At 37.7% G+C, this 13,329-nt stretch overlaps 1 protein-coding gene across 1 annotated transcript in view; it reads right to left on the reverse strand.

Moving 5' to 3' along the window:
* Window positions 1-13,329, reverse strand: part of LOC137656671 (fibrillin-2-like) — a 92,469-nt gene that overhangs the window by 24,079 nt on the left and 55,061 nt on the right. The window contains 11 exon segments of the mRNA XM_068390848.1: window positions 3,909-4,034; window positions 4,181-4,442; window positions 4,827-5,039; window positions 5,225-5,394; window positions 5,637-5,844; window positions 7,098-7,270; window positions 7,431-7,646; window positions 8,218-8,337; window positions 8,498-8,746; window positions 8,917-9,039; window positions 9,425-9,544. Of these exon segments, the coding sequence (XP_068246949.1) occupies window positions 3,909-4,034; window positions 4,181-4,442; window positions 4,827-5,039; window positions 5,225-5,394; window positions 5,637-5,844; window positions 7,098-7,270; window positions 7,431-7,646; window positions 8,218-8,337; window positions 8,498-8,746; window positions 8,917-9,039; window positions 9,425-9,544 (1,980 nt within the window).

The following is a 13,329-nucleotide window of genomic DNA, read 5'->3' on the forward strand; positions in this document are numbered from 1 at the left end:
TTAACTGCAGAGTCATACTGACGGATGGTGGAATCCCGTTTATCTGATTCTAGGAACAAGGTGTTTTGAGGATCAATATTGGCACCATGCATAGCCGCAAACTTCATAAAGTCCATAAAGTTAGGGCGCTCTGAATGTTTGAGAAAGCATACACAACGCGTGTTTGTACTATCTGAGACAGAACCGGATTGGGTATCGGGTGAGGGTATAGTCTCAACTCCCGCAGGAGAGGATACCAGTTGCTCTTGGGCCAGTTGGGTGCGACCAAGGCTACTTGTCCCTTGAAGGATCTCAGTTTGTCTAGAACTTTCAGCAAAAGATTCACCGGGGGAAAGAGATAAATCTTTTCCCAGTTGTCCCAATTCTGTGACATGGCGTCTGTGGCGTAAGCCTGAGGGTCTAGATTGGGAGCCACATATACTCTCAATTTGTGGTTGGATTCCGTGGCGAAGAGGTCCACTTGGAGGCCGGGAACCTGAGAGAGAATCCACCGAAATGACTTTAGATCGAGTGACCATTCCGATTCTAGAGGGGAGGTCCGGGACAGGGCGTCTGCCACTACATTCCGGACTCCCGCCAGGTGGACAGCTGAAAGATGCCAACGGTTCGAGGCTGCTAGGGAGAATATGGCTACTAGAACATGGTTCAGAGGCCCTGACTTTGACCCGCCTCTGTTGAGGCAGCGGACCATAATTCTCTTAATTAGGGGCGGGTCTGGAGGACCCGGGCCTAATATAGGTCTAACACAAGATTAGAGCTTAATTGTACTATTCTTTAAATGGCCTAACATAGGTCTAACACAAGAAAAGAGCTTAACTGTACTATTCTGTTAAGTAGGGGCGGGTCCGGAGGACCCGGGCCTAACATAGGTCTAACACAAGATTAGACTGTAAAAAATGAAAAATAATTTTTTTTTTTTTTTTTTTTTTTTTTTTTTTTTTTTTTTTTTAGGGGCAGGTCCGGAGGACCCGGGCCTAACATAGGTCTAACGCAAGGTTAGAGCTTAACTGTAATATTCTTACATAGGGGCGGGACCGGGGGTCCCGGGCCTAAACATAAGTCTAACTTGAAACTAAAGTATAGCCATCCATTCCGGTCAAGCCGGGAGCATAAAAAAGGATGCAATAACAAGGAATTAAGACACATAGTGTCTGATTTCCCGGGGTGGGGTAGACCCCGGGCCGGGAAATAAAGGTATATTCAATACCAATTCCTTTTTAGAGACTCCGGGGTAGTGATCTGTCATATATAATCATCATAGGAAATGTTATAAAATAATAGGGGGGCGGAACTGTAACTAAGAACTGCCAATCGAACCCGGAGGGTTTCGTATAACATAAGCCAGAATGAAAAGTGGATATAAAATAGGGTGCACCGGGATCCAACTCTGTTGACCGGTGGCCAACCAGACTAGACAGAGACTAAACCGCCGGGCCACCCGGAGGACAAAGTCCATAAACACTTAACTACCCCCTCTAAAAGGAGGGAAGGCAACGGTCCCTTAGTGGAGGGGGGAGAAGCCTAGCCTCCCACCTAGCTAGAGGGGGAGCGTGGGGGAGGATCACGTGATACGAGGCAGCAGGGCTACCAACTGACGATCCCCAACAGACAGATCAAACGGAGTAATGGCACAAATATTCATTATAATAATGATAATAGCGTTAAATATATGAATAAACACATAGAAAATTTTTGGGCAAGGCATGCAACATAAATAATTAAATCACAAAAGACACACCTGATGGCTAAAATAACATTGCCGCCTTAGCACGGTCGGCAGCCATAGCGATACGTAAATGATATCGGCCCAAAAATTGAACCACGAGGATTCTAAACGCTAAATAATGAATATTCACAATAACAAATAATATTTGATAATAAAAATAATACACATAGTAACACCGCAAGTGAAAATTAAAAGCTCTCAAAAACAGGAGTACCAACTGTAGTGAAATCAAGCAAGATCGGTATGAACGAAGAGAATAACTCCTATAATATAAATATTAAACGATCTAGATTGCTCAAAACACAGTAAAACCCAGCTTGGTACTTAACTTAGACGGTGTCTCCTGGGAAACCGACGAAGAAGCCATAATTCACTAGAAAATATCCAAAAATCGAGAGCACAAGAAAAATGCGGGTTACTGCACAAGTCGTGCTAAACGGAGTTGGGTTCTGAGCGGATGCATTGTAGTAGTACCGAGTGAGGTTGAACGGCTCTCCTCTATTGGGGTTCTCTGTCGTGGATTAATCTAAATAGTGCGGGACCTCTGGATTATACGCCCAATTTTATACCGACACCATTAGGTGAGCGAGCTAGTTAACCTAGCACTCCTTTACATTTTTTCTCTGGTATATTTAGCAGTAAATTACCTAAGAATAAGTGCTTAAATGGAGCTTATTCACTGGGCGGCACAGGTTCGAGCCCAGAAACCTATTTTTGAAAATATTGTTTACAAAAATTTATTATAAAACAGATCAGACCACTCAAATAGCTGTAAATGTAAAATAATATTCATAATTACTGTACTGTATTATCTTATCAAAAGTGTGTAAGATCTTTACTTTAGGTTAAAAAAAACTACAACTAGTACAAAAAACTTAAACACGTCTGGCCAACTAGTGCTGTGGAGGAATGAGGTAAGGGGGTGGGGAGGTGTAGGGGTGGGGAAGGATAGTCGTAGTAGGAGGCAGCAGACGGGTGTAGGACGGTATCTCGTTGTTCCGGGGTATGTTGATGAGGGAGAGGTCTAATTGGTGAGGGACCTATGGTCGTGGTTCAATCACGACCCAGTTTTCTATACCGACACTCAAAGAGTGAGCGAGCTAGGTTTATTCCTGGCATTCCATGCATCCTTTTTTCTCTGGTATATTCAGCCATAACTATGCCTTAGAAATGGTGCTAGAGGATCATTTCACTGGGCGACACAGGTTCCTCGCCCAGAAATAGATTTTTCCTTCGTCAAAATCCCTTAATTTTACTGATACCTGCCTCATCTAAGAGAAAGGATTCTTTTCATTCCCTCTACAACTCTTATCCCATGTTACATGCTTTAATGAACTAAATATTTCTACTTTATTTCACATCACGTTTGTTTTGGAACATTAGTTACACTTGATACCGGAATGTTAATCACCTCAAGTGTCGTTAAAATAACTTGTGCATTACAGATAAGATAAAAATGGATGTAACATTAGTCTCCTTCACACTATATATCTTTTCTAGCAGTCATAGTTATATGCTACGTACTTATAACCAGCAACCAAAGTTGACATTCCATTTAATCATCTCTCACAAACTCGACACAGTCCTTTTACATTTGGATGCAATCTTCGAACTGGTACTTTGATCCAGGATATTTTCTCCTGTAATCTCACACTATAGCTCATGAAAAGTAAAGGTATCTTTTTCTATGTTGGATCAACTTCAGTGTTCATAAGTACATCTTCACTGTAACTACATCTTGCGATACTTTTCAATAACTAAATATTCTGATGTAGCAAAACAGTAAAAATGAAGAAGAAAAAAAAAACCTTCAGTACCACCTTAGGGTTGAGCTATTTTCTTTAAAGGATTATTTCTTGTCATTTCTACTTTTGAGAAACATAAAAAACAAGTTCTTTAAAACAACTTTCTCACAATACACCCACAAATGCAACATATATGACAACCAATTTTGAAAACTATAAATACAGTATGAATATTATTACTGTATTCTTATATTTTTTTATTACAGTATTTGCAAACCTCAGTATAGCAGATTAATTCCTTTAAAACCCTTACCAAATTTGTTTAAATAAAACACATTTCTTCAACTTCCTATCAACACAATATGAATATTAACAAATAGTAAAAATTAAATTAAAAATCAACCAAGTTGAAAATAGTGTTCTATACCGTAGCTCACCCATGCAAACTTGCATCATCATGGTAGATTCAAAGCCCTCGTCACAATCACAGATGAAGTTTCCAGCTGTGTTCTGACAAGTTCCATTACCACAGACTCCTCGCATGATGCTACACTCATCAATATCTATTGATAAAAAGAATGAAAAAGTCATGTTAGAAATACTTGCAATTAATTTCATTATCAAAGAAAAATGTTTACATATCAAACATCCTTATTTATACTGTTGCCAGATCATTACTGCTAAACACAATACAATCTTAAAGAGAGACCTGTGCACTTGATTCCATCTTCATCTAAAGCATAGCCCTGGTTACAGCGACAGGAGAATGAGCCAATTGAATTCCTGCATCGGCCGTTATCACACATGTCCGGGTACATGGTGCATTCATTTACATCTTTTCTTCCGTCATATCCATAACTCTTCGGGCACAGTTCCTCAAATATTTCTGTGCCTGGGCGGGGACAGGGTTCACAAGCTTCTCCCCACGCTTTCCCTACTGTGCAACAGCAAGTTGATTTTCTAAACAGGCCCTGAAAATTGGAAAGAATCCACAGTAGAGTCAAAGAAGATTAAGGTGAGTTTCCCTTCTGAACTAAACTCAACTAGGATTAATTTAGGGGTCAGCAAATCCCACGTATCTTTTATAAAATGTTAAATCAATATGAAATCTAGTCACAATGTTATCGTAGTATATTAATATCTTTAGCTTCTTACAAAAGCAATGCTAAGAATAAAATAAAGTCATCTTATCTTAGGAGTGTACAAAATATTGCAAAAATAAGTACAGAATATGTGCAAGAAAACTTTCAAGTTTACTCTGACAAAGGAATTTGAAGCATAGTTTTTATAGTCATCCATAGGGAAAAAATTTACTAACATTGTATAATAAAATGACAGATTGTTTCATATAGTACCTCAAGTTCTTTTGTACAAATTCCATTTCTGTAGCCAAAGTAACAAGTTTCCTTCCGAAGGTCTAGGCATTTGGTCTTTGTATCATCCAATGTTAGACCAGGTGGACAGTTACAAGTGAAGGAGCCCTCTGTGTTGACACATTCACCTCCTCCCTGACATATAGTAGGATTCAACTGACATTCATCAATGTCGAGGCATTTCTTTCCATCAACCTGAAAGACACATCAAGTATGAGAATATAATAAACAGGAAGGAAGGACTTCTAACTCTATGCAGAGTTATTTAACATATTAAGGCCTGCATTGCTTCCACTAGTCTGTGAAGATCAAAGTCTGTACATAGATATAAAGGGAAATAGCTTCCACAAACAGGTAAATTAGTACACACCAGCACAAACCTTAGCAAACCCAATGGGGCAATCACAGTCTGCAGGATTACAAACTTCACAGGGAGAACCCCAAGCTTTTCCAATGGTGCAACAACACTCAGATTTCAGAGTAAGTTTAGGGAGATTATTTTCACAGCGGCCATCCTTAACTTTCGTCCAGCATGATCCTCGGCGATTGTCTGGCAATTACACACAAACCACAGTACAGTACATACAAACAACATCTAATTCACGAACAAATAATCAAATTGTCAATATAACGATAACAAAATGGAGCAATGTACTACAGTTTAGATATCTACCACACAGAACAAAAATTACAGCTTTGCCAGTTTTGTTCATGCACATTCAAATCATTACTTAAAATCACACATGCTTTACTTATGATGTATCTCATTTTGCAAGCATAAATGCATCTTACCAATGCAGTACCTGCCGGTTGAGTCGAGGATGGTCCCTTCGTCACATTCACACCTGTAAGAGCCGATGACATTGATACATGTGCCTCCGACACATGCATCCTCTCCTAGCTCGGTACACTCATCCACATCCTCACATACATGAGTGTTTGTGTTGAACTGTGTGCCAGCAGGGCATATGCACTGATAGCTCCCTGGTGTATTACGGCACTGAAAAGAGACAATTTAAGCAAATTATTATGATTAAATTCAAAACCTCTTCCTACTAACTCTTTACCCAATTGTGCTTCATTAAATTGTAAAGCAACGAAGGGATTATACTTTGGGAATTAAACACATGATGGCAAATTTAATGTCAGAAATGTATTCAAAATCATCAATAATGATTGCATAACAAAGAAATTTTTGTTGTATTTGTCCTATGTTGAACAGACTCTACCAAGTAACTTTCAGAATGAATTCAGTGGTAAATAAATGGGACTGTTTACTAAGTAATATAGAAATGTAGAACCTTCAATTCATGAATCTTAAATTAAGATGAGAGCTGTCCAGTACTAGAGATATAATGATATTTTGGCATCATGTCAATGACTCTCTTCAGGGTAAGCATTTGAGGTTTAGAATCCTTCTGCAGACTAAAATCTCAGAAAAACAATGAATGTTTTAAACTATTCTATATTATGAAAGAAGGCAGACTGGCAATGCTGAACTAGAAGTATTTTTAAAACTATTGGATGGAAGAAGTTGGCCAGATAAATATCAGATGTAGAAGCAGCTCTGGACAAAGACTAATAGGAAGGTGCAGGATATCTGAATACAGTCTGGACGAAAACTCGGACAAAATAGTCATCCATTCGAGAGGGAACATAACTCATTTCATATTCAACTCGATAGAAAAAATCTGACGTAAAAATTGTAATTAACAAAGAAAGTAACTTTACAATAACTTTCAAGGACGTGACAGAACTCAAAACCCAAGATCTTATGGAGACTAGCATGTTAGAGCCACTTGATCACAGTTTTTATTGAAACATATCAGTCCTGATGTAATTTCCATTTCTTTTACAAAAGTAAATACTTATAATTCTCAGTATGTTATATACCACTTCTTATCATTTAAGGAACTGTTGACAGAAAATAAAGATAATTTGAAAATGTATCTTGAGAGCTATTAAAAAGCTACTTTGAATAATAATAAGTTACAACCAAATTTCACTGTATCTTCTTTCAAAGCCTAATTACATACTTCATGCATGATCTGTGGTAAGTTACAGATAGATTTAAATATTTACTTTCAAGGAAATGTTGGAATGTATCACTATGATTATCTTGATTTAACTGTTTTATTACTTCACTAAGTAAAGAGAAGCTTAATCCTATTAAAATAATATTTAGCCATATTCTAAAAAGATTCAGTCAAATTTAAGAAAACAGTCCAACATAGCAAAGACTCTAACACTTACTTGCCCACCATCACATAAAAGATTATCAATAGCACACTCATTAATGTCGTTGCACTGGCGACCACTGTCATCAACCATATAGCCCGGGTTGCAAATACATCGGTAGCCACCCTCAAGGTTCTCACAAGCTCCGTTGCGGCATATGGTTGGATTCATTGCACATTCATTTATATCTGCATAAAAGAACACATTCTAAACTGAGAACAGCAAGTATAAACATATACATCTGTCTTAAAGCCTTCATTCTAAACTCCAACTCAAAACCTGTTGAAAGCATGAAAATTTCAAAGGAAACTACAGTTAGAAAAAGTAAATCAACAAAAGCTTCCTCACCATCTCCTTCATAGGTGATACCATATCCATGGGGGCAAAGAGAGAGGAATTCCTGCGTCCCAGGCTGTGGACATGCTTGACAAGGAGTTCCCCAACCCATGGGTTGTCCTAAGACAACCGTACAGCAACAGCAAGCTGATTTTGTTGTAGGCATCGTAGATGGATTAGAGCACTGCCCATCTCGATAGACGGCATAACAGAAATCCAGCTTGGTATCTGAAAGGAAGTAAATATTCAGTAAAGATTCAAATGTCAATATAAAATACTTGATACCACATTTCTATCACCATGATTCTAGCTTCAAGAACATTACGGAAAAATACAAATAACAACTCTATTAAATTCTGCTCTTTAATCTTAAACATGAGCAGCTAAAGGCTTTTAAGGCCTTTACACAGCATAAAAAACTTATTGATCTTGAGCATAAAATTTTTTGCTATAACTAGAACTTAATTTCTTTTTCTAGACTTTGTACAGATTCTATTAAAAAAAGAGCCCCACTGAAAAGGTTCTTCAAAATGTAGAGAAGAATTATTATAATTTTTCTTTTACATAAAATGTGCATATGGCCCCGCTACTAACAAATGAATAAGGCAAGGCAAGGGAGCGGTTTACTGGTAAACACAAACCTCTTATCATTACGGATTGTTCAACCGAGACAGAGTCAGTGAAGGCTGCCATAAGGCTAGTTTAATCTTACAATAATAACAATCATATCATAAAACAAAGATAGGAAACCATCAAAAGTTCCAAAAGATTTATACTATAACATATTTTTAAAACTTACCAAGACAGGTAAGTCCATTTACTCCAAGAGTAAATCCTGGTCCGCATTCACATCGGAAACTGCCATCATTGTTGATGCATCGGCCATTCTTGCATGGATTTGAAGCACATTCATTTAGGTCTAAAAAGAAATTGAAAAATCTAATCAGTAAAATAGTGGAGTCAGCTTTATAACAAAAAACTTCCTTTCATTACTAATGTAGGATACACAGATCTTGGAATTCTCTACAGACAATCAGTATGAGACAAAAGAAATTAACTTTCATTGGCTATACACTTACCAATGCACGTTTTGCCACTTGGAGAGAGCGTATAACCAGGCTGGCAAACACATTTGAAAGAGCCATCCATATTGACACATTTACCATGATCACACATGCCAGTCTCTGCGCATTCATCGACATCTGTGCAGAAGCTGCCATCAGTAGCATGGGTGTAACCATTATCACATACACATCGGTAGCTACCATCTAAATTTTCACATCGACCAGACAAGCAGATTCTTGGATTTTCAGCACATTCATCGATGTCTGAAAGCAGATGTTATGGTATGACAAAGACTGTCATCATGTGTTAAGGTACTGAACAAAAACAAAACTAATAAAGATTATGTACAGTATTACATACAGAAAAGAAATGCAGTACACTACAGTAGTTGAAATGTGAATTCCAAAAAATATTTTTCATAACCTTCTCTTACCAATGCACGCAAAACCAGATGAAGAAAGGACAAAGCCAGGATTACAAGCACATTTGAATGATCCATCCATGTTTGTACAAACTCCATTCGCACACATTCCCGTCTCGCTGCATTCATCATGATCTGAAAAACAAAAACAAATAAGGAGCCATTATGCATGAAGAACCTATTAGTATATAGTATAGTACTGTCCTTTACATGAGTTTTATAGTGCAGATCTAATAATTTACAATATTCCTTTCAGTTGATATGCTAAATAGAAAAGTCTTAGATTTGTTTGCAATCAAAAAATACTTCATTTATAAATAAAATGAAGTTAAATAAAACAATCATGGTATTACAATGATATCACACTGATGTAAAAAAGAAAATACAGTAATAGCAATTTCTATGAAAATATTGTTTTATCTGGAATGACTGAAATCACTAATTTATTGTGGCTTGGTAGTAAGATGAGATAAGTAAGATAATTATTTGTAAATTAACTGATACATGACTAGTATCCTACCAATGCAATTTTTTCCATCCGATGACAGATCAAATCCAGGAGGACAGCGACAAGTAAAGCTTCCCTGGGTGTTGAAACACTGACCACCTCTGCACGCTCCTTGCCGACATTCATCAACATCTGTAAAGTGTACAAAAAGACTTAGTAAAAAGCTAACTTCCTTCTCATAGAAATGCTCCTTACAACAATGGTAGAGGTGCCATTTGTTTCAAATTAGTGTTTATGGAACTGGAGAGTATACATACAGTGCACAGCGGTGAAGCTTCTATGTTGTAAACAAAATGAATGCTGTTTGTTTCTCATAACGGCCTAGGAAATTAATTTCTAGTTCAAAGGGAATTACAGACAGAAAACAGTTATTTTTTATGTTGTTAACAATGTAACATACCAATACCTGTACTCGCTTACCAGCCAAATAAGTGCTCATCCTTTTTGTGATCTAACTTCTCTGTGTTCCTTCAGTAAGAGTTCTGAATGTTCACTGTGCCTTACAAAGTCTAGTTTCTCCCTATGAATCTTTAATTCTTGAATTACTTTATCCTTCTGTAGTCTAACCCTTGCATTTACACATGCCTAATCCCTCTACATAACATTTCGATTTTGCGGCAGAAAACTAAGTTGGTAGCTAGATCCTTAAATCCCTACTTTTGCTAATGAGAGCACACTTAAACAATATTGTTTTAATTTGAGAGATGGAATTTCATATTACAGATAAATTTTATTATATTGGTGATCTAAAAGCTCAGTTAGTAGGTTGCATCACATGATCATTTCAGATGACAGTGTGTTTCCGTTCGCTTGTCAGCTCGACCACTAGCTCATCACAGGTTTACTTTAGTCTGGTAATTTCTAACAATAATGTTTTTATTACCCTTATCAGTCTGGCTGTAAAACAACTTGAACTTTACAGTGGGTTATTTGATCAATCTATTCTGAAGAAGTGTTTTAACTCTTTCATTCTACCTTGTTTTGAGTATTGTTCTCCTGTCTGGTCTTCAGCTGCTGATTCTCATCTTAATTTGTTGGACAGAAACTTACGGTCTATTAAATTTCTTATTCCTGATCTAGATATTAATCTCTGGCACCGTCGTTCAATTAGTTCATTATGCATGTTGCATAAGATTTTTCACAACTCTGACCATCCTTTACATTCAGATCTCCCTGGACAATTCTATCCTGTTCGTAATACTAGGCAGGCAGTTATTTCTAATAGCCAGGCCTTCTCCATCACGAGGCTCAATACTACGCAGTACTCTAGAAGTTTTATTCCAGCTGTGACCAAGTTGTGGAATGATCTTCCTAATCGGGTGGTAGAATCAGTAGAACTTCAAAAGTTCAAAGTTGGAGCAAATGCTTTTTTGTTGACCAGGCGGACATAGTCTTTTTGTAGTTTATTTATGACATATTTGTTTTTGATGTTGTTGATAGTTTATTATATGACATGTCTGTTTTGACGTTGTTTCTTATTTTAGAATGATTTATTGTTAATTTGTTCTTTTCATTTATTTATTTCCTTATTTCCTTTCCTCACTGGGCTATTTTTCCCTGTTGGAGCCCCTGGGCTTATAGCATCTTGCTTTTCCAACTAGGGTTGTAGCTTGGATAGTAATAATAATAATAATAATAACTAGTTATATTCTATTTACTTTAAGAATTATAGTTTATTATAATTAAAGTTTAATTCTCAAATTATATATACCACTATCTCTTGGGAGGTGATGTTACACAAGCACCTATGACACTAGGGAGTTGCATTTACATATGCTATGCCCTTCGGCCATGAGCCTTAACATATAAGCATTGCTAATGTGGTGGTTGTAAACAAGATTAGTGTGAGGACTTAGCATGCTGGAAAACTTATGATAAAACTAACTTATTATGTTTCTAAGATAGGTTCTGATATGCCTTTTTTATCAAAGTATTTAGAGACAGCTGTGTCTGAAATATACCTTCCAATTCCTTCATTTTGTTGTGATTATGAATCGTTGAGTGGTTATTATTTTTTACTAAGAATAGCTACTTGGTTTAAAGTTTAATTAATCCTGTTTGATTGAAATTTCTAGTTTCGTTTAGTTTTTAGTCTCAAGATGCTTTGACTTGTGTAAGACTAATCATTACCTAATCTTGTTATAGAATATAATGCCACCTTTGAAGCCTGTCACTACAAACCATAAATGAAAATATTCAATGTATGGTTTGCAGGCTGATTTACTCATAGCTCTTTGTGAGTAAGGACATAGGAAGTGTTCTTGAAATATATTCCTTTGCACTTAATTTTAGTGCTTCAGAAAGCCAGGCCCATTTATAGATGGAATGATGACAGCACAGTACTGCCACTCTAAAAATTTGTCTTTACACTTCAATTAGTTTGGCTTTCATTATTTTGGGAATTTAACACTAACATCTTTTTGGGTAGCTAAGAAATCCACTTTGTTCTAGATTCAGACCAATTTAAAACCCTCACCAATATGCTCTACTACACCATTCAATAACAGTTCTGGTGGTACATTGTTTATCTCAGGTTCAGGATCTTCTCACAGAGCCTCAAATCTTTTTTTTGGGCTCAAGCCATGGCGTCCTGATGGAAGGTTCCTGTTTGGTAGCTTCCTTGGGTATAAGACTACTAAGATATTCCCAGAGAATTTAACCACAGGTTATCACAGAATTCTAACTTCTGGAGCGAGTATCTCAAAGGTTTCCCTTTAAGACATCGTAATACAACAGGGGACACGCATGTCTGGTCGTGCCACATAGCTATCTCCACCCCGAACAGAGTTAACGCTTCGGTGTGTAAGGGCTGAGAATAGCTGGGAGCCGTTCCACAGCTAATCTCACTCGTGGCTACTACTGATACTCGAGACGTAAACAAACGGACGCCATTGCTCTAATGACGTCACGAGCGTCTTCATCCTTTGTTTAGTAGCTGCCCTACTGAGACGGATTTTCCCTTGTGTGAACTTTATCGTTTTGCATCTTCGCTATGTCGTTACCTTCAGCCTCGCCTTCTTCTGGAAAGTTGAGTACAAGGTTCCAGTATTGTTTAATTAAGCTCTGGCCGTAAAGTAAATATTATTTTGCGAAATAATTGATGTTTTGTGGCAGAGCTGTGCCTCTACCGGACCCGCCATTTTATGGCGTCGTTGTTGTTTTGCATGTCTTATTTAGTTAGCCACAACAACGCTTCCGGCCTTATATACTAATCGAATACATTAGTTTATTTAGTCTTCATAGCTAGGAACTTTTATTTCGTGTTTAGACGCTTTTTATCGGTCATCGATTGACCTCATACCAGTCGGCTACTATAGCCCCCAGGCCAGGAGCCTACATACAAGTGTTCATGCATGATTTATCAGTGATCCTAGACTAAGTTATGAAGATAGTGGCATTATTATTTTACAATACTTTTGACTAGTGATGCAAATGTTTTCGCCTTCAGGGACCATATAGGGGATAGGCTAGTCAGTGATTCTTACTAGCCTAACCTAACCTTAGGACCCCTATATGCTTCCTTCATCCCCTGCCTTGGCATTCCCTCTAATTAGCCTTGATCCCTTTTCTGAGTAAAGGGATTCATTGTCTAATAGAGTATTATATCGCCTCTCAGTCCTCCCTAAAGGAATGAACCCCCTTTAGGATTGCGTCTGAGAGTGAGGTTAGGCTAGCCTACCTCTATGGCTAGGATAGTCTGCGACTTTCCTGCGATAGCGATACGTCTTCTTCCTTGCCTAGTTCAGGACTTTTAGCCCTGATCTAGGTCGGGTTAGGAAGGTTTCTCTGTTCCATGCTGAAACTGTACTCTTGCACCGTTTTAGCCGATCAGCCTAATCTTAGGTTAGGGAGTGTCCTCCCTTCCCTTTGTGGCCGCTCTGGTACAGAAACCCTTCCTGGGAAGACCCCTCTCTTCT

Source organism: Palaemon carinicauda, chromosome 17 (assembly GCF_036898095.1).
Source record: "Palaemon carinicauda isolate YSFRI2023 chromosome 17, ASM3689809v2, whole genome shotgun sequence".
Lineage (NCBI taxonomy): Eukaryota > Metazoa > Arthropoda > Malacostraca > Decapoda > Palaemonidae > Palaemon > Palaemon carinicauda.